Source organism: Thermobia domestica, chromosome 11, assembly GCF_964235325.1.
Source record: "Thermobia domestica chromosome 11, izTheDome1.hap1.1, whole genome shotgun sequence".
Lineage (NCBI taxonomy): Eukaryota > Metazoa > Arthropoda > Insecta > Zygentoma > Lepismatidae > Thermobia > Thermobia domestica.
Genome location: NC_137464.1, coordinates 86040455 through 86063334, shown reverse-complemented (window position 1 = coordinate 86063334; position 22880 = coordinate 86040455). Strand labels below are relative to the sequence as shown.

General features: G+C 36.2%; 2 protein-coding genes across 14 annotated transcripts in view; both read left to right on the top strand.

Annotated features, from left to right (window-relative positions):
- Positions 1-16933, top strand: part of LOC145664248 (DNA replication licensing factor MCM5-like) — a 114123-nt gene extending 97190 nt beyond the window's left edge. For 7 of the 13 annotated variants that reach the window (XR_014127344.1, XR_014127348.1, XR_014127342.1 and 4 more), the window contains one exon: positions 5706-6240. Coding sequence is in view for 2 of the 13 variants with exons in the window: in XM_081730747.1 (XP_081586873.1) it covers positions 5706-5768 (63 nt within the window). In the remaining 11 variants the exon portion in view is untranslated. Of the gene's footprint in view, positions 1-5705; positions 6245-16225 lie in introns of those variants that run through there. The other 6 variants (XR_014127339.1, XR_014127347.1, XR_014127341.1 and 3 more) reach the window with 4 other exon arrangements.
- On the top strand, positions 16275-16619 carry LOC145665199 (protein GVQW3-like). Its single transcript, XM_081732484.1, has one exon. It carries the CDS (start codon positions 16275-16277, stop codon positions 16617-16619), a length of 345 nt encoding a protein of 114 aa, XP_081588610.1.
- Positions 16934-22880: the final 5947 nt, after the last annotated feature.

The following is a 22880-nucleotide window of genomic DNA, read 5'->3' as shown; positions in this document are numbered from 1 at the left end:
TACTGTTACTGGTATTTGAACTTGTGTTATCATTGTACTATATTTTAATTCTCAAGGGGACTTATTTGGAAGTGCTCATGAGATTATAAAAATTGCTGATAAAGTTACGCATTAGTGTATGCACTGGGTCAATACTCAGTGAATAGCCGGATTCATTTCATCAATTTTGATCCTTAAATATGACAATAAATAATATAAATTTTCTTCTTGCTGTTTTTATTTATTCATTTATTTTTAACCAAAAACCTTATGTTATGGAACTAGCGAAGCATTTTTTCTTGCTAACGATTCATTTTCGTGTGTTACATTGATTGAAGCAAACTGATCCAAATGATTTGTCTTGTTTAAGATCTTATGCAGATTTGAAATGTTTTAACATGTTGATGCTGATTTAAATCAGATGCACTCATCCCTCCCTCCAAGTGCATGGGCGCACTCTCCCCTAAATTAATCATTCCTAACTCCCCAAAAGTAGTAGAGGAGACCGGAGTTGACAAAGCCATGACAAAACCAAAATAACTTGCTTCGTAGACTAAATGTTATTTCATTTCTGAACTGAGCTTCCTTGTGGCTAAGCGGTTAGCGTACGCGCCTTTGGTGTGGGAGACCCGGGTTCGATTCCCGGCGGGAGCTCATGTGGTTCGGATTCCACGTTAATCAGTAGGTCCACGTCTCATATAGCCTCGCTGCTGAAAGGGACGCTAAACTAAAATCACCGCACCTCCATTTCTGAACTTTCTGCCGTTCTTAAAAGCATCATTATGGTATAATTAAAATTCGATTCTACAATTTTCAGTGAAAATTTATTACCCCATATATAAAACTTGCTGCGCCCTAAAAACCGCTCGTGGGCACCTCTGACTTAAACTCAAATTCGATGGCCAAGGTAGTAGAGCGTTCATCTCTGGCGTCAAAGTTCCTGTGTTCAAGTCATGGGTGTGTGATATGGATTTTGCGGTAAATAAATATCGAGTGGGCGGTTTTTCTCGAGGTTCTCCCGTTTCTTCTCCCCATTCGCTTTTTTTCGTTTTTACATCATTAACTCAGTAACTACCAGGTATAAATGTTGAGCAATTAGCTTTCGTCTATGAATAATCGTCAAGCGCTTTCGCAAACTGATCCAAATGATTTGTCTTGTTTAAGATCTTATGCAGATTTGAAATGTTTTAACATGTTGATGCTGATTTAAATCAGATGCACTCATCCCTCCCTCCAAGTGCATGGGCGCACTCTCCCCTAAATTAATCATTCCTAACTCCCCAAAAGTAGTAGAGGAGACCGGAGTTGACAAAGCCATGACAAAACCAAAATAACTTGCTTCGTAGACTAAATGTTATTTCATTTCTGAACTGAGCTTCCTTGTGGCTAAGCGGTTAGCGTACGCGCCTTTGGTGTGGGAGACCCGGGTTCGATTCCCGGCGGGAGCTCATGTGGTTCGGATTCCACGTTAATCAGTAGGTCCACGTCTCATATAGCCTCGCTGCTGAAAGGGACGCTAAACTAAAATCACCGCACCTCCATTTCTGAACTTTCTGCCGTTCTTAAAAGCATCATTATGGTATAATTAAAATTCGATTCTACAATTTTCAGTGAAAATTTATTACCCCATATATAAAACTTGCTGCGCCCTAAAAACCGCTCGTGGGCACCTCTGACTTAAACTCAAATTCGATGGCCAAGGTAGTAGAGCGTTCATCTCTGGCGTCAAAGTTCCTGTGTTCAAGTCATGGGTGTGTGATATGGATTTTGCGGTAAATAAATATCGAGTGGGCGGTTTTTCTCGAGGTTCTCCCGTTTCTTCTCCCCATTCGCTTTTTTTCGTTTTTACATCATTAACTCAGTAACTACCAGGTATAAATGTTGAGCAATTAGCTTTCGTCTATGAATAATCGTCAAGCGCTTTCGGAAATTGTGAAGCTACGCATTTGTAATTATTGGCTTTTCATTCGTGTAAATAATGTTCCTGGACACGATGTTTTCTTTCTTTTTATTTTCTCAGAAATAAGCTGTTCTCTGCTCACCTTTTGGCGTAGATATTTAGTTTACTTTCGTGATAGTATTCGTTGCTGAAAAAAATATAATCGTCCACATGGACGAACCTAATAGTTAATACAAGGTTTAATAGAAACATTGTTACGGGAAATTCCCATTGAATTTCAGTGTTTTGTAATCATAATTTTTAGTAATACCTGAGAGCTTGTCGAATGCAATTTTAGCAATTTCACGCTTCTCTGAAGACAGTGTTACTGAAAATTATTCTATTAGGGTAAGTGGATACTGTAAGAAATTATTTTGAGCTTCCAACTTTGTTATAGAATCAGATTATTTGAATTTAATTTGAATTTCAGTTTATCATTCCTTTCAGCAGCGAGGCTATATGAGACGTGGACCTACATCTTAACGTGTGATCCGAACCACATGTGCTTCCCCTGGGAATCAAACTTGGGTCTTCCAGGCCAAAGGCACGTTCGCTAACTGCTTAGCCACGAGGGAGCTCTCGGATGATCTGCAGAAGTGGTTATTGATGTACTGCTGAAAAATATTGAATCAGTGCCAGCAATAGTAACGGTGGTGCATAAGAATGTAATATGCACTTTTAATGTGATATTTTTGTGTAAAATGTGCAGTTTCAATTGAAAATCATATAATAAGTAAGTAAGTAAAACTTTTTACTGGAATAAGTATTGAAGCACTATTCAAATTGGTTGTCAGGGTGTGTACTACGACGTACTTTATTTCTGCATACTTTTAGAAATGTGGAAAGAAATAAGCATTTTTGCTTAGAAATCCGGCTGTGGAATAACAGTAATATTTTTTCTTGATTAGTGAAACAATTCTGTTGATACTCTTAACTGAAAATAATGTCTCACAACAGCAGTATTTACGGTGTCTCGTGGCTATGTAACAAACAGTCGTGCATTGGTGCTAGAGATCGTGGTTCGATTTCCGATAGAAACTCATGTAGTTTGGTTCCCATATGCTGTAGGTTCACACGTCTTATAGTCTCAGAGCTGAAAAGGGTTGTTAAACTAAGGTTAAAGTCTTGCTATACAGCCCACAATTTGGGATTTTCAAATTAAACTCAGAATGTCTGAAGTTGAAAAACGTTTCTAGGTTAATTAAAAAAAAAAAAAATCTGGTAGCTTTATGTTAAATTCCAAACGAACCAAAAATGAAAATATTCGTTCCGAATTAATATCAGCTTTACCACAGATTGAGACGTAAGCAGATACTGGTCTTAATCTCATTTTATTCATTTTCTAACTTACACACTACCCCCCTCCCCCCCGTATCGTGTTTTTACAGCAATGACGATTGTTGCATTATAGCTGAACAATGTATTAAATTTTAATTACGCGAACGTTGATTCCATGTATTGTGCACATTGATGTAATTTAAATTAAATTTACACATGGTTCATCATTGCTATAAAAATATGTGCTGGAAGTTTAATGTGTCTATACCTAGTTATATCATAAATACTGTCACAAAGTTTGGAGTTGTGCTGTAGGCATCCGGAGTGGCACAGTGCTGCCATCTGTGTATAAAGCGAAAGATGCATGTATGTGTGTTTGACTGTTCATGACCTACGTTGATATTGTAATGAGTTCTGATAGAGTGGGTCGATTACGAAAATCGTATAGCAGTAATTGCACTACACAAGGTCGGGAAGACAGTAGATGAGATTTTCAACCTCCTGAAACCCCTACAAATCAGCAAGAGATTACAGCGATACACCGAGACTGGAACGGCCGCTGACCGCGCAGGGAGTGGCAGACCACGAACGGTACGAACCCCGCAGGTGCAGAAAGCAGTCGCAGCAAGAATTCGAAGAAATCCTGTTCTAACACAAAGTGTGATGGCAGCTGAGATGAACATCAGCAGAAATTTCGTGTCTCGTGTGCTCAGGAGTGACGTACATCTACGGGTGTATAAGAGGTGGACTGGTCACTTTCTGACCCAAACATTAATGTCGCAGAGGGTCTTTAAATCAAAGAGACTGTTGCGGCGTTACGCCAACAATCTGCACAGAAATATTCTGTACACTGACGAAAATGTGTTCACAATTGAGCAGGCCTACAACGCCCAAACTGTCCGTGTGTATGCCACGTCATCTACTGCAGCTGCTGAGGCAGCTCCAAGGGTTCAGAGGGCACATCATCCTGCCTCAGTGATGGTTAGGTGGGGAGTGAGCTAAACAGGCACAACCCAGCTGCATTTTTGCGAAAAAGGTGTTAACATATCTGCCAAGGTATACCAGGACATAGTGCTAACACGTATAGTGAAACCACTGTCTGCTACCGTATTCTCTGGAGAAAGGTGGAGCTTCCAGCAGGATTCCGCTCCAGGCCACAAAGCGAAAACAACCCAGGAGTGGCTGGCACGGAACATCCCCGACTTAATTTCTACTGCTGATTGGCCTTCTAGCAGCCCGGACCTTAACCCGTTGGACTACAAACTTTGGGCAGTCCTTCATGCAAAGGTCTGCCATAAACGGCATCCATCTGTCGACAGTCTGAAACAATCCTTGACCCGAGCAGTGAACAATTTTCCCATGGACGTGGTGCGTAATGCCATTGACAAGTGGCCGGACAGACTTCGTGCCTGTATCAAGGCCAAGGGGGGACATTTCGAAAAATGATGTGTGCGTCAGGTGTACAACATATCAATGTAAAACATGATCAAAATAAATTGCCTTGGTGTTAATACTCTGTGTTATTCACATTCAAACTTGTGACCGTATTTATGATATAACTAGGTATATCCCTTATCTGTATCTGTAGATTTCCCTGATGTATCTGTAGAATGTTATCTGTAGATTTCCCTGATGTATATTTTCTGCTACATTTTGGAGGAAGTCTTCTGTGCTTGTCTTGGCATTAAAATCACCTATTACTATTAATGTGACATACTTCTGAATTTTATTCAGTTCTTTTACACATCCTATGCTTCCTAGTTCCTCATAGAACTTATCTTTCTCTGCTTCTTCGTTTTCCTTCATCCGTGCATGAGCTGTAATGGTTGTTATATTCCTGAATTTTCCTTTTATTCTTCGTTTCGTTCATTCGTGATCTTCGTTACTATAAAACCTGTTCCTCGTTGCTCTGTCTTTTCCTCTGATCCGCTGTACATCATCACATACTCAGGTTTCTCTATTTTTCGTATGTTATCTGATTTCCTGTAACCTTATAATATCTACGTTATATTTTAACATTTCGTTTGGTATTTCCTGTATCTTTCCAGGCTCCAACGTAGTCCTTACATTCCCACGTCGCTATGTTTATATCCTTTCTCTCTACTTCGTGTTTGCTTAGCTGTTTTTTGTCCTTTGTCATCCCTGTTTTGGTATCCATAATATCCATCCGCGTTCCAAGGCCGATGTGCTCGTTTCCTAACGGGTTCTTAGCTTCACCCCAACCCCCTATCAGGAAAACCAGGATTTTCTTCCTTTAGCCTTTGTAGATCCCTCTACTAACTGCAAGAGAGCAGTACTGAGTTGGTCTGATGCAGATTCTTCCGTATGCACCATATCTGATGGATGTTTTCCTATCCACCACCTGAGGAGTCACCTGGTTGGAGACCAGCTTCTCCCTCATGAATGTGATACCTAGTGTAATATCCTTATGATTATTCTTTGATTTAGTTGGTGTATTTGGTGACAATTTTGAAATGCTTACACTAACTAATTTTTCTTTTGTTTGCAGAAACATCGAGAACGTGCCATCTACAAAGTTATTCATACAAAGATCCATCGAAAACAAAAGTAACATCGAAAGCAGAGGAAGATGCTATATTGTCTTGCTTGAAAAGCTCTTGCCAGTAATGTTGAAGTACGTTATCTATAGTTGAAGTACATTTTTATGTATATATATTTTTATAGGTTTATTAAAAAAAGTTACAAATTTTGTTGTTTTATTGGTTACATCATCACTGACAAGAGTAATATTTTAATGATCAAGAGGTACACATATTTTATCATAGGATTAAGGAAAATCATTGACACCACTTTAGGTCAAAAGCGCCTTATTTCCTAATTCTTGTACCATAATGAATTATGTTAAATTTCAAAACGTATAAATCATAAATTTGACAATGCTGTAAACATTTAAATAATTGAGTGTTGATTTATAAGATTGATGAACTCTTGCAATAAGCAAAAAGTGAGCATGGTAAATCTATTCTTGAAAAGACTTGGTCTCAAGGAAACTGTAAAACTTCAGTGATTCGTATTCAAATAAAACAATTCTAGTTTTTAAATTAAAAGTTCGAAAAAGTTATTTCGCCTAACTGATTTCATTCATCGCTAGCTTGTTCTGTCTCCCCTTGGTTTTATAAGAATGTTTAAAAATTTAGGGTATGTAGACTATTTATCTACCAACTGTGTTTGCCAGCATATACGACTAAACTCTTATTTCCTCATTCAGTTTTTAGGGGAAAATACACCCTGTATGAAAAAGATGGATCCAATTTCAGAGTTCTATATCCACACTATCACGAGTCGACCCTGATTAGCATGCATATCACTTGAAAGGGTACGTCATAGAGTTTTTAATGACCTATGCTATATGTCTCTCCAGTTGATAGATTTCTTTTCTATTATAATAATAGCCGAACGCAACAATTGCTACTTAATTTTCATTGAATTGAACTCTAAAGAGCTTTGTTAAGCAAAAACGTACAGTTTCGTGTGTAAAGCTGTGACTCCGCAACAGAAAGTTATCTCTGATCTAGAATTGCACAGGACTGGCTAGAAGATCTCGCCGAAAATGATCGTGCTATGTGCTACAAGAAAAGTTACGACTCTTTTTCCATCAAAACAGTCAATGGATGCACCTAACTCCAAAATTGACCTTTCCCACAACTTAGTGAAGACTCCAATGATTTCAGTTTTCAGCATGATAAAGAACCACCGTATTGGCACTGACAAGTTCGAAACTTTTTAAATAATACATTTTCTCAACGTTGGGTAGGTCACGCGGGGCCCAAAGACTTGAATTACAATGTTGGCCCCCAAGGTACCCAAGTATCCTCCTTGTGACTCCTTGTGGGGTTACATGAAAGACTGTATTCTCGTGTCTCCCTTACCAGTTGATCTGGAGGCGGCAGTAACACTCTTCAGAGAGTTTGGGAAGAATTCAGCTTTCCTTGATATTCTTTCTGTGCCAAGTGGAAGGCACATAATCACTTATAACATGGTAAAACTCACTGCAATGCAATATATATATATATATATATATATATATATATATATATATATATAAAATAGAGACAGAGAGAGAGAGAGAGAGAGAGAAAGAAAGAAAAAGATAGACAGATTCAGAACAGATTGTATGTACAAATCTAATGACACACACAAACCTTGACTCGTTCTTAACTGTCTAGAATTTTCATCGAAAGATTCATGTTTCATCTTAGAGTAAATAAAATGATGAATTAGAGCTCTAAGTTTTGAACGATTATCTTTGGACCAGAAAGCAGGAGAACCTAACTCTGTTTTGTAAGAACTTAATTTGCTCTCCTTCACTAATTTAATAGAGAGTGCAAGGAGAGAGAGAGAGATAGAGAAATAGAAAAATTAATAATCTTTAATAATTGTTTCTTTATTTGTTTAGGGACCTGTTGAGATATGCAAGTTAGTACTTTGTCTACTCTGTCTTCGTATTCCTTAATTTCAGAGGATATTCCTCTTACCTCCTACAAATGAGAGGAAACTATTCAGAGAAATCCGTTTCAAGGATTAGTCGCTAGAATTGTGGTATAAAGCCCTCTATGCAGGCTTAAAATAAAATCTTGCATTCATGGTGAAAGGGGCTTACGCACTTCCATTATTGGAAATTCAAATGCAAAACTCTTAAAAGAATGTAATAGGAACATCCTCTCACACCAACGGCCTATGACGGGGATCGAACCCAACTGGATTTACAAACAAACCACCTCTATTAAGATAGATTTCAGCTAACATGGAAACAGCTCAAAATCTCTCCAGCCTAGCTGCCCCTTTTAGAAATCTACTTAACTGCTTATTCTAAAACATAAATGATACAATTATGTCCTGATTCAGACTAAGGATATGTTTCCTAATTCCAATACCTCATAAAATTCCTAATAACCTATCCAGGGGAAACCTAACTTCATAGTTCTCCCTGGGCTGAGTCACTCACCAGACTTAAATATCTATAAAGACAGTCCATGTTATATATATATATATATATATATATATATATATATATATATATAAAATATAAAAATTCGGGACCCTGAGCATTTTTTCTGTCTGGATCCGAAGTCGGCTTGTTTCCTAACAGCGAGAGAGTCAGGTCTCTTATCAGCCCTTTATATAACGGATAACTAGCAAGCCTGCGATCTTTTTTACCCGTGATGGTGGCACAAAAAATAATAATAATAGTGTTGTTAGGCAACTATACTTAAATCAAAAACAGGTTCTTCCAAGTTTAAAAAAGAATGCAGCCATAGGTCACTGACAAAAGAATGGAAATTCCATCCAGAAGCGATGATTGAATATACATATATATAAAATTTCCTGATGAACCTGATGAAGCAAACGCATTCCCAACATAGTAATTTTCAAGTGTGTTTTACCAAGTAAAAAAAGAAAAATCAAACCTCGAGATTACTTCTTTTTTTTATTATTTGCGGTTTAGTGATATGTGCTTTCTTCTCGTTTTGAATTAGCAATTTATCTTATGAACGGGCAAAACGTTTTACTGTTATTCAAGAAAGTTTTTTTTTTTTTTAAGATTAGCACTTATTATTATTATTATTATTATTATTATTATAACTTGATTATTAGTCTATATAATGGGTGAACATTGCGAGCTTATTAAATTTCACGTTTGCTTACGTTGAAAAACAGGGTGGGTACAACCACGACTAATTGCCAGAACTTTGTCAGCCCACATTTCGGGTGTTTGAGAAGGAACTATTTAAAAATATGAGAATAAATCATTTTTACAGATATTCCCTGGACATGACCTACGTTATTATGACACGTTGTTTAGTCTTAGAATATAACAACTTTCCAAATGAGAAATGAGGAAAGTAATCCCAGTTGACGTTAATGATTATTAGACCTGTAATTAATCCGTTAAAAAATTAACGATAAACGTAATCAGTTGAATTTTTTTTGTAAATTTTTCATTTAATCAATTAAATTGTACAGGAATTAGTTTTTAATTGATAATGGTCAAGAATCTTTAGTTAATAATTAATCGTTATTTTTAAGGAGTTCGGTTTACCAAAACACTTCTCCATATATATTTTATCATATCCGTCTCTCCATCGTCTAGGAGGAAAAAAAAAAAACCTTAAGAAGTACCAAGTCAAACGTCATCAAATTTGGTCAGAATGTTAAGGGTCAAAAGTTATGAATTGATTTTTTTTTTTTTTTTTTTTTTTTGACTATACGGAAACAGGAAGAGCAAGAAATTAACCATTTCCTGTTTCAACATCAATCGATTTAGAGAAAAAGGGTAATAGAGAGAAAGAGATCCGGTTTTCTAGAATCGACTAAATGTCTCAGAAATATATCTCCATCCTTAACAATACTTAAACCAGAAATGGCTGAAATTAACTTCAACTTCTAGTTTCAATATTGATCTACATAAAAGAAAAATGCTAACAGATAGCAAGAAGCGATTATTTGGAATCTATTTACCATTTTATCTCTTAATCCTGTATTCCAACAGGAAGTGACAAATCAACGACTTCCGGCATTAACATTGATCGCCATAGAACAAAAACCGTAGTAGATAGCAAGATGTTTTTTTTTTTTCTGTATCAATTAAGCGTCCCAAGAATTTATTTAATCTCTGTTCTAATCTGTCGGCTAAAACAGGAGGTGACAGAAAACAACAATTATCGGTTTTAACGCTGATCGCATTGAAGTAAAGACGGTAATAGATAGAAGCTGTTTTCTGTAATCGATTAAACGTCCTAAGAATACATTTCATGTCCACCCTTAAGCAGGGGCGGATCCAAGGGAGGCGATCGCCCCCTTCTAGAAGAGGAAACTTTCTTAATTTTATATATATATATATATATATATATAAAACCCATCCCAAAGTGTGGAGCCCTTAAAAGTAGCAGTATGATAACTTACCGCCCCCCCCCCCCCTTCAGAAGTCAGTCCTGGATCCGCCCTGCCCTTAAGTTCCTACTAAAATCAGACGTGGCACTAGATATCAGTGAAGGATTAGGGGTAGAATTAACTTTAAGTGCAGTGATAACTTTCGCAACAATAGTGGATTTTTATACAATCATGTTTTGAGTCCGCATTATCCTGTCCTGGTTTTCAAGATGATATAACAGTTTTCGTACTTTTCTTAAAGAACATACGTAAAAATATGTAGATACACGTCTTATAAATACGTACATCATCTGTTCGTAAGACACATTAAACTGCAGTCAACCGTGTTATCTCTTTACTTATTTCTAGAATATGTGCTTATGTTTAAATTACCGCATTTTAAAAATTTACCACAAGTTCAGCCTGGTGCATGAGCTAAAGCTTACTATCAAATATTAAAACCCAATTAGGAAAATGTTGCGGTTTTCAAGGTATTTCTTCTTCTTTTCCTAATGTCATAATGTTTATTACTAAAAGCAGTTTAGAATTGTTTTAGTTGTATAGATTGAATCATCCGTATAACGATTTTTCGGAAAATTTTGAATTGAAAAAATTGCGATAATTTTTAGATAAGAACAAATTTCAAATTCTTTTAGATCTTTGGTCATGTGGTCATTGACATGAGTAATTTTATGTAAAATACCATGCAGACCATCTTTCTGGAAATTTTAATTCAAAAATGTCAATTTTTTACGATTTGTTTAAAAATGGTTATATTTATGAAGGAAAAGTTTAATACCCTCTTTCACATATCGATTAGGTAGTATTGTTTGCTGTCACATAAGAGATTTGACAGAGAATTCCCCAATTTCTGCTATAGAATTATTAAAGAAAATACCTTTCTTGTTTGTAAGGATATGTTCTAAAAAAAAAAAAATCAATAAACGAAATTAATTATTTTTCTTAGCTGCATTTTAAACATATACGTGCACGTGCAACTTTAGAATTGGAGGAATTAAATAGAAGCGGAAACTTAACCTGCAAAGACAATGAAAAATATTCTTATTCAAGCATTTTTCATTAAGAGCGAGATATTTCGGGAAACTATATAGACCAGGGGCCAAGGGGGTGATAAATCCCCCCCCTTAGGAAACTTTTCCCACTATATTAGAAATGTTCCTTAGGGTCCTTAGAATCAAAAAATAGTTGTTGGTCAACATATAAGTGCAACACTCATTTCGGTTGCTATGAAATCCACTTCTTGAATCTGTAACAGTAGTGATTCGTCTTCCTATCGAATAGGTGTTCCTTCAATGACGCGTTCAGCTATTCTACTGACACATGTCACTAGAGTTTTCCATAAAACACCCTTTCACTTTTTTGTGATCCCAATTTTAGCTCTATTTCTAATACGCACTGCTCCTCGTTAAACAGGATGTCTGCTACATACTGCCGTATAGCAGTACGCTCCAAATATGGTGAATTATCCACTAAGAGTGTACAATTTTCCGCCACACATGATTCAGCAGACTGACTTAGCAATCGTGGTAATTTTATGAAACTTTGGTAGTCCCAGGGATAGACCGTGTTTGTTTGTGCCGTATTCTGTAGGAATTTGGATGCAATTTGATGTTAAGCGGTGCAGTTTTGCAGTGTCAGTCTCTTGCCACAGTACTTTGACCTGAAAGTTCTTATGGAAGTCTTTTTTAATGAAATTTGTCGTCGTTTCAGTTTCGTTTTATGCTTAGTGTATTACACAGAATTTTCGATTTTTTACAACAGCAATCCTTTTTCTTCTTGCAATTCTCGTCTGACTGGCTTCTTTTTGTTTGTCATTCTTTTCCAGAATAACTGAGAACACGTGGATTTCAGGGCGATTGTGCTACTATTATCAACTTACAGACAGACAAGAACACAAAGAATATAACAAATTATTTAATATTACGGCAATTAAAAAACTATATATATTAAATGCGATTATCTGTGTGCACATGTAATAGGAATACATGCTCTACGCAATAACTTCGAGAATTGTTTGATAACTTCACATATCAGCAGACATGTTTGGAAGTGTATTCATAGTAGAATAGCAGAACAACAAGTATTTTCAAAGGAACATAATGTAACCGCACAACAGTAAAATTATTTCTTTGAAATTATTTATATTATACCATGGACGAACAAATCATAAAACCTTCCTGCGGGATTTCTTGGTACTGGGAATCTGTCTATAACGAATGAGAAAATCAACTAAAATAATTTGTATCACTTGATTTCTATAGAAAAATAAAACGGAACATTGACACAGTCATACACATACTTCGATGAAAATCAATTATTATGAAAATTGTTGAAGACTATAAAATACAAATTTCCTCTGCTGCTATTTGATGGATCAAGACGGAAGTTTAAGTTGAACATAGAATAGGGCACATAAATACATTTTATTATTCACGTAGCTTGCAGTGTTGCCACGTAATAATTGTACATTGATACAAAGTCATACTCGTACTTCCATGAAAATCCATTATTATGAACCCTGTGAAGACTATAAAATACATATCTCCTCTGCTGCTTTTTGATGGATCAAGACGAAATTTTCAGTTTAAGTTGAACATAAAACAGAACACCTAAATACATTTTATTATTCACCTAGTTAGCAGTGTTGCCACGTAATAAGTAAAAGAATCGCGAGAAGGGACTTTTTAGGGGAAATTTCCTTAAATATCCCTCAATTATTTTTCCTTTGTACGCAGAAATGTCTCGTTCGTTACGTAAACTGAAAGCTTACACTCTTCCAAATCGATCGAGATGTAACTTGTTCCAGTGTTGCACTGACGGTCAGAACATTGACATAAAGTCATACTCGTACTTTCATGAAAATCTATTTTTATGAACTCTGTGAAAATTATAAAAAACGAATTTTCTTTGCTGCTATTTGATGGATCAAGATGAAATTTTCATTGTAAGTTGAACATGAAATGGGGCACATAAATACATTTTATTATTCACGTAGTGTGCAGTGTTGCCACATAATAACTAAAAGAATCGCGAGAAAGGACTTTTTAGGGGAAATTTTCTTAAATAGCCCTCAATTAGTTTTCCCTCTATACAGAAATGTCCCGTTCATAACGTAAACTGAAAGCCTACAGTCTTACAAATCGATCGAGGTATAACTTGTTCCAGTGTTGCACTGACGGTCTGATGTACGGTCATTTAAAGACATCCCATCGATGTCTGTAAATATACACTAGTGCTAAAGGGTTAAGGGCCCCAAGACCCAGGTGTTGCACTTATATGTTGACCAACAACTATTTTTTTGATTCTAAGGACCCTAAGGAACATTTCTAATATAGTGGCAAAAGTTCCTAGGGGGGAGTTATCACCTCCTTGGCCCTTGGTCTAATATACTTAATTGCTTTCTAATTTACAAAAAATAATAATAATAATAAATAAAGAAAGAAAGAAAGGAAATAAAAAAGTCTTTTTCTATTGGAAAGAACTTACATAAGTAAAAGACAAATTATGCTTGTTTCTACATATTGAGGCGCCTTAAAATATGCACTTTTTAAAACATAAAATTTGTATTACAAGATACAGTGAAACCTGTCAACTTGGCCACCTCTGTAAGTTGGCCACCTGCTTATCTTGGCCTAGTTCGTCTTGAACCTGCATTTTCCCATAAGACATTCGTTACTTACTACTCTATAAGTTGGCCACCTGTCTATCTTGGAAATTGGCCACACTGAAGCAATGTTTACCCTATGATGATAATGATAAATTTACCTGCGTATCTTGGCCACGAAAAATACAATTTTGTTATTTTTCTTAACTCTTTCGAATTCCCATATGAGAGGCAGATGTTCTGTATTTGTGACTGGACGCATAGAAGCATAGATTCGCACGATTTGTTCTTGGAGGTCAATGGCCAGAACACTACCCTCATAAAAGGGTGGTGAAGGAAGATGTGAATAAGAAAAAGCACGTACAGGAATTCAGGAAATGGTTGTACGTATTTGTTTACCCTGTCTGTTTTGGTAAAACCATTAGCTATATCGGCTCCTTTCATCAGTGGGAAGCTTTAGTAATTCCGGAAAATTCTCAAGGTTAAAGGTCAATTGTCATTTATTGGCACCTGACTGCATGTCAAAAGGTAGCAGATGTTTTGAGATATGAATTCCCTCAAGATTTTCTCAAAACATCTTTTGCTCCGAGGGAAACACTTCTAGTTCATTAACAAGAGGTAGTTAACTACAATATTAGAATGTGCATATCTGCCAAAAAGAATAAAGCAAATATGTCTAGAATGAACCACCATTCAGTAACAACTGAAAAGAAGTCATATAAATTGCATATGAATTTCTCAATTTATAACTTAGCTTTTCTTGTTTTCAATCTGAATAACTCAGTGTGCTGTAATATCAATTTTAATAAACTGCGTACATACACTTCTATTTCATGGTTCTTTGTGTTATTGTGTTTTCAATCCGAATAATCCAATGTACCAGACTAGTTTTCAGGAAGAGAAAGATATGCATATATATTAAACACACTATCAAGAGTGCCGATCCTGGGGGACCGATGGGGACCGGGCTCCCAAAGCTCATGTGGCCCCTATTTTATTTATGAGCATACAATATTTGGTATAATTTGAGTGCAATTTGTCTTAAAATCTTCATATATATATATATACCTTTTGCATCTGAATGCTCCCCTCCCAAATTTACAGAGAAATCGGCGCTCTTGCATACTATAGTAATATTTTCTAGTACTGTATATTTTTATGATTCCTCTATATACATTGTTTATAAGTAGCTGTCGTGCCACTGCTTATTAAAATTTTACAATCAAGTAATACTAGAAATCCTATTCTAAAAAAACAAAAATCACACTTATTTTCTGTAAGTTGGCCACCTGTCTAAGTTGGCCACTTTTCGATGGAACCGATGGTGGCCAACATAGACAGGTTTTACTGTATATATATATTCAATGAATCTTGAAAAACTAGGATTAAAAATAACGTACTTGAATTAATTTTTTGTGTTTAATGGTTTTATACCTGCTTATTTATCTTTATTAATATTAATTATTTATGTTAGGTATGTCTACACTCGACTGAGTTGTCACGAGACCTCTCGCTAACTTTATAAAAATTAAATCATCATTATTGAAGGTTCTAAGTACCCTTTTGACATCAAACTGACATTACGTACATATAACTGTTACTATATTTTAATACATTATATCAATATCTGTTTTTGATGTTGTTGAAGAGTAGCATAAACGCTTTTCAGTTCTGAGACGTGAACCTACAGTTGGAGATGAAATTCAAACCAACGTAATGCGTTCAAATTTCAATTCACTCACATTGGGAATCGACATCAGTACCCCGTGCACCAAAGATGTGTGCATTGGCAGCAAGAAGAGCTATTTCTATCTATAGGAATTGACCGTTTCGTAATTTTATAATATTTTCGTTTTATGTTTATTATCAGGTTTGTTTGAAAACTCCAACTATTCATAATGATCGATTCATTTCCCCATATATACAATTCTATCCACTAAGTTCTACATTAACTTTTACACTTCAAACAATTCTTATTGCTTGATATTGAGAATTGTCATTTTTAATTTTAATTGTAATTTTAATCAATCACGAGTAATTTTGAAATTACCATTAACTGTTGCTCTTTTCGTATATTAACTTTTAATGTAATGCATTATATTTTCAAAGCTTGAATTTTAAATTTTAATCCATTAACTTTTTCAGTAATTTTTCAACTGTGGGTGATTATATTGTTATTTAAGAAACAAAAATATATTCTTATTTTCATTCCCTTTAGACATGTAAGACAGTCAACATAGATAGTAGTAATGATGGATTTGTAAGTTTTCTGAATTCTTAAGAAATTAATTCACGGATAGCGTTACTGTCAAATGCGCGATCTCAGTTAAATTCAATTCTTCATCCATTGTAAAAGCCACTGAATAGGCCGTTGTTAGCCATGTTGAGCTCCTTCGTCATCGCTGTTCTTTAGCCCATTTATGACGAGCATACTGAAAGTCGTGAACATGTTTTCACAACCATAATTTTTAGTTGTAAGTGAAACCAAGTATGGCATCTTTCTTTCTTTCCAGATGCTGATGCTTTCGTTGCTAGCACGTGACCACAGGCAGGATTTCCAAAATGGCGGGCAGCGATGTTTCGTTTCGACAGCGTGCTATGATTGACTTTCTTGTTAAAGAGGATCAATCTGCTTCTGAAATTCACCGCAGAGTGCAACGTACCTACGGAGATGCGTGCATGGGTGCCAGCAGTGTTAGGAGGTGGGTGAAACATTATACGGATGGAAACACGAGTATCGAAGATGAGCTTCGCAGCGGGCGCCCTCGGACTGCTTCCACGGAACGCAACAAGATGAGGGTTGATGAGCTGATTAGGGGATATAAGCGTACCACTATAAATGAAATCGCTGCAAAACTTGGTGTTGGACATAGTGCGATGCAAGAAATGATTTACAGCTTAGGTTAATGGAAGGTTTGTGCCCGTTGGGTCCCACGTTTTTTAACCCAGAACAACAAACGTCAGAGACTAAGCAATAAAGTAAAACTCTTAAAACACCTGTTTATTTCAAAGAAAATAATAGTAATAATTCCCCAATAAATCAATAGATTAAAAAATAATGATGAAGCAGATATTCAACATGTTAAATACAAAAGAAAGTTACTGATGAAATTAAAAGGAAGCCATTGAATTGAATGCAAAGACTTACATTTATTTATAAAAATACAAGCATGTATGTAAACACAAGTCATGTTTTTGACAAGAAAATATATGTATCCATCATTAAATTTTGTGTTGTGTTGTTTGTGCTGATTCTATTGACGGAAACAAATCTTCTTCCATTGATGTTTCCCTTTTCCCTCTCGTTTATCACCATTTCAGATGTTCATAGTTTTCTTTACCTTAATTCTCTGAACATTAAATTACGAATCGTGAATATCTTCAAGCATTACTTCTTGGTAGAAGGGAACATTCCATCTTGAGTACCTTCCAGTATTCAGGCCACCTTAAGACTTTTCATCCACCAGCTTGAATGGGGTGGCTGAAAGAATGGCTAGATAGGGGGAAGACAGACAGAGGAGCACAAAAACTTCAGGAGAGACATCTGGGCCATAGGACATCGGGTCAGATGAAAATGTAGGCATCAGACCAAGTGTTAGGGCGCTGCTGAAAATGCCATAAGCTATGTAGAAATATACATAACATATGGAGAGGCAGGTAAGGTATGGTGTCGTGTAAGTGTAATTGTTCATATAACTATCAACATTAGAAGAGGGTACACAATAATAACCAGAATTACAACACAATATGGATATGTTTTGTAGTTACGGAATGTGCTGCTAGACATTGTAGCTTGCGATTCCCGCGCCAATGTTATGAGTGGCGTCACTCTGTAAAGTGGTTCCTTCTTGGTGCTGCATTGTGTGTTTTCATACTCGTGGTGTCCTGTAATTATTGTGATATATGACCACAAAGAATAAGAGGATATCTGAAATTGTTTTTGTTGAGAGATACTACGGTCCAGAACATAGTTATACCTCGATAAGCACTTTAAAAGAATGTCTTGTATAAATCACAACTTTAGGATGATTTTTCCCTTTCAAAAATGGCAAAATGTTAATTGGCATACGTGGTTTCTTAATATATATATATTTGTAAACAAACGTATAAGGAACAGTCAATAAATAATGAAGCATGAGATATTGCACAAAAACTATGGTATTTAGAAATATGGAGACGAACCACAAATGTTGTTGGAGTTACGAAAACGATTCGTCCGGGTTTCACTCGCTAAATGGCGTTACGTGTCCAGCAAGGAATGAGAAACGATGATAACCGAGCAGCAGCCATATCAAGTCATTTCATGTTTAAACTGGGGGCGCGTAATTGAGGCGTTGAAATAGTAGCAGGGTGTTGTACGCTTTTAGACAGCGGGAGATCTATGAGGTCGTGGAAACCACCGTCGAATGGAAAGCATTTATGGAGAATACTCAAATCAACAACTGGGAGTGCAAGCCAGCACAACTTTGTGCCGGTCCGAACTCCAGATAAACATCGAGGGTTATCGTAAGAAAGGGCATTCGGCTTTAAAAAAAGAAAAATGAAAAACTTATGGTACGCTTTAATTTTGCCTTGGAAAATGCTAGGGCGTTTCCCGGAAGCGACGTGTAATGGCTTCACCTGCCCGTTGTGAGAAAGAAGGGAAAACTACTGAGTAAAGGCGAACTCAGTTAAAGAAGCTAGTCCAGATACGATTTGAAACCTTAAATGTAGGGTCAATGACTGGAAAAGAAAGGAACTAATAGATCAGTGGCAAGAAAAGGAATAGAAGCACTATATTCAGAAATCAAAATGGAGAGGAAATAAAGCGAAGAACCTAGGAAGTGCATATAAACTAACGTATATAGAGCAAATCAACAAGGTGGAGATAGAGTAGGAATTGTCCTGAGTAGTGAATTAAGTCAATGTGTAGTTCGTGTAAAAATGAGGAGTGGTAGCTTAAAGGAACGTTTAATATTGTGAACGTGTACTCCCCACAAGTTGAATGCGAAGACGAAGAAAAGGACTCTTTCTGGAATGATTTGGAGCGCAAATTAACTGGTATGCCAAAGAAAGAAAGAGTGATTCTGGGTGGCTATCTGAACGGGAATATTGATACTAGAGAAGGAATTATATCTTCAAAGGTCCACAGAGGTTGGAAAGTCGGAGAAAATAATAGGGAATTGGAAATAATATTAAATTTTGCAGTGGCATCCAATTATACTATATGCAACTAATTCTTCCAAAGGAATACAAAGCAGTTAGTTCCGTGTAAAAGCGGAAAAGGTGAGAGCCAAAAATGTTTCTCTTAGGCAACATTCGAAAGACATAACGAATTACAAAATTATCATCAAGAAACAGTTGGAATACAACACAGAGTCCTGGTACTGGATTGTAAGTAGAACCACGTCTAAAATTAAGTGGTAGAAATTCAAAGATCCCAAAGGAAAGGATTACAAAGACTACAAACCATAAAAGGAGTCAATAAATGGTGGGAGATAAACAGTGTAAATTAAACAGAAGGCGGAGGAAGTATTAGGTAACACTTCACAGAAAGATGTTCCAGCAGATAAATATACTTAATGGTGGAATGAAGACATACAGAAAGCAATTAAAATGAAAAGAAGTGCGAAAATAAAATGGAATGAATCAGAAACTGACAGGAATCGAGAACATCACCGGAAAGTGAACGAAGCAGCTAAAAGAGAAGCGGAAAAAGCAAAATAAGAGGTTTGGCGAGAAATATAAGAAGAGTAAAACTAGAAAAACTGAGAGAACACTTCTACGGTTAACCAAGGCACGAGACACAAGATAAAAGATTTCTCTTAGTATTATACAAATAAAATATGAAAAACGAAAGGTACTACAGGAAAAACATAAAATCGGAAACTACTGTAGAAAGCTGTCAAATGAAGAAAACTTGAGAGTAATCTTGGGAAAATAAAAGCAAGGAATTACAGACCTAAAGAAAGAAGTAATATTAGAAGTACGCAAAATGAAAAATAGGCGAAGCAACTGGCCCGAAAGAAATACTTGTGGAAGTATGGAAATGCTTCGGTAAAGAAGGAATAGATTTATTGTTAAATTTGATGCAAGAGGTATTTATCGAAGAAAGAATTCCCAAAGAATGAGGAGACAGTATAATAATACTAATTTTTAAAGAGGGTAATATTCAAAATTGCAATAATTATAGAGGGATTAGGCTAATATCCTATACAATGAATATTTGGGGAAAATTCACTAAAAAACGGCTTTGCGTTTTGCTAGAGGACATCAATAGAGGAGGAGCAATTTGAATTTTGGATTCATGCCAGGTCGGATAACAACAGATGCAATTTTTATAATTAGGCAGATGGTGAAAAAAATACTAAGAAAAGAATAAACAAATATGTATAGTGTTTATCGACCTGGAAAAAGCTTATGACAGATTACCATGTTAACAATTCCGAAGATGCGTGATAAGTAGAGGTGTACAGTCCGTAGCAAAAAGCCTGCAACATGAGCATGTAAGTTTATTGTGAAACTACGCCTAACAGAACAGGGAATCAACATAATCTCTAAAGTAGCACGAATCAAGCCAGGAGAAACCTCGGCGTCCTTCCCTGCACACTTATTTTGGTGCAAAAGACTTCGTCGTTTCTCAATAAACTCACATGCTCATGTTGCAAGTTTTTTGCTGCGGACTGTACCAGGAGACGAAAGTTGGTGCCACCACTTTGAACCCGAGTCAAAACAGCAAAGTCTTCATACACATTTCCCTCCAACAAAAATATTCAGGACCCTCTACATAAGTGCAGGCAAGGTAATGCTTTCGTTTCTCTTCGATCGCAAGGGACACCTTTTTGAATTCCTGGAGTATGGAGCTGCGGTCAATACTCGTATTGTGAAACGTTAACGAAGCTCAGGAAGGCAATCAAATCGAAATGTCCTGGTAAACTTCCTCGTGGTGACATCCTGTTGTACGACAACACTAGACCGCAAAGGACACTAGAAGCCAAACACAACAAAGGAACTTCTGCAAAGTTCAAGCGGGAAGCCCTGTACCACCCAGCTGTATTCCAGGTGTGTCCTCATGTGACTTTCACATCTCTGGTGAGCTCGAAAGAGAAATGGGCAGACATTGGTTTTAAACTGACGATGAAGTCAAGGAATGTGTACGTTATAGGTTTCAACAGAAGTCAAAGGTGATTGAACATAACATTGTGCGACTACTGTCACATTGGGATAAATCCCTCGACAATTTCGGGAGGTAAAAGTTCAGGCTCTTCCTTCACTCCTTGTAGTCATAAATCACAATAATCATCGGACACTAAGAACATGAATATATACAAAGCAGCACCAAGGATAAACAATTCCAACTCCACACAGGTGATGCCACTTCGCTAGTGGCATGTGTTCCGTAACTATAAAACGCATGCGTGTTGTGTTGCAATTCTGGTTAGCTTGAGTATTACCTCTTACTTGCCGAGCTGAAGACCTAGAGTGCGCGTATTTGGAAATGTCAGTGTAGTGTATTCATGTAATGGTTTATTTTAAAATAAGCCGCGGTGGCTCAGTGGTAGAGTACTCACCTCTGGCGCATATGATCCCTGGTTCGATTCCAAATGTTGTTAAGCTTCATGGTGAACAAACACCGTGCACATGTTTTTTTTTATTTTTCCCTGTTTTCTTCCAGTTTCCTTATTCCAACATATATTCCATCTCATCATCACCATCTCCCTTAGCCTTAGTGTATAATCGTGGGACGTTAAACCAAAAAAAGTAAAAAAAATAATAAATCGTAGGTGTCTACTGTGATGGATGTATTGTAGAAAACGTGTCTGTGTATGAATAATATTTTCGTGTGTTTGGTGCGAGAGATTCCGGTTCCTTATTAAGCTATGGATCCACATTTCACATAATATCAGTTATTTTTTTAAAAAAAAGGAAAGGAAAGGAAAGGAAAATTGAGAACAATAATATGTATATACCATGAAAGATATGTCAATATGCGTAGTACACAAGTAGATGTATAGAAACATATGAAATCAAGATTATGAGATGAGATGATTGAGGCATTGATCGAACTGGGCCGGTATGAATCAGTACGACGTACTGGTAGTAAATTAAAAAGCAAAAAATGACACCAGCTGTAAAAATTTAAAAATAAGCTTTGCAGTATTGTGTTATATCAAAGATATACCTATTCACTTGATCATATCGGCAGTATTTTATTTCCAATAGGATTATTGAATTATCGTGAATGTCGGAGTAAAGGAAACGAGTAGCTAGTGAAGAATAGAATATTGGGAGTAAACTAATTGGGATATAAATTTGATAAAGAGTTGTAGAAATCAACGATTATTATTAAAAGGCAAGTATGATGGAAACTTGAGAATTAAAAGAAATGGAAAATAAATTATAGAAAAGCAATTTTCGAAGGAAGTAGAACGGAAGAAGAAAACACCAAGCAGCGGTTAGCAGTAAAAGTTGTAGAGAGAGAGGAGAATGAAGAAAACAATTATAGATGTGGCGAAGCATATGATAAAAAGAGGAAACAATGCAAATTAAAAACATAATGATAAGAATAACATGGAAGGTTTGATGAAGAATGAAATTACGATCGTCACTATGTTTCCGAAGTTCAAATTGGAGCCAAAATAGGTTAGGATTTAAATAATGGTTTGTGGGATTTGGTGGGTGGAACTGAAGAATAATTTACAACAGCATTTCTCTCTGTTATGTAAATTGAACGGTGTCATTGAACAATTTTAGGAATGTTAAGAATCGAGTGGAAAATTATCAGAAGTAGATTTTTTAAAATTAATGATATGATTGAAATGACTAATTATTGGCAAGAAGCTATAAGGTAGATTCATCGAAAAAATCAGGATACTTTATTTAGATGTCCTTAGGATTCAATTAGCAAGTATCTTCTAAGATTTTTGTTTTTTATCAGTGAATGTTTTTGTTTAAAGTTACATAATGGATGTAGATGTCGCAGCATCAAGTATGTGTGTAGGGGGGGAGGGTTATTTTTATTATTTTTAATTTAGTGTCCCTTGCAGAGCGAGCTGTATGAGGCGTGGACCTACAGCTTAACATGGGATTCGAACCAGATAAGCTCTTGCCAGGAATTGAACTCGGATCTCCCGCACCGAAATGTGTGTATTTGTTTGTGGGTGTGTGTGTGTGTCTCATGTAATTGTA

Coding starts and splice junctions, on each gene's coding strand:
- LOC145665199 (XM_081732484.1), top strand. CDS start 16,275: ATGGCGGGCAGCGATGTTTCGTTTCGACAGCGTGCTATGATTGACTTT.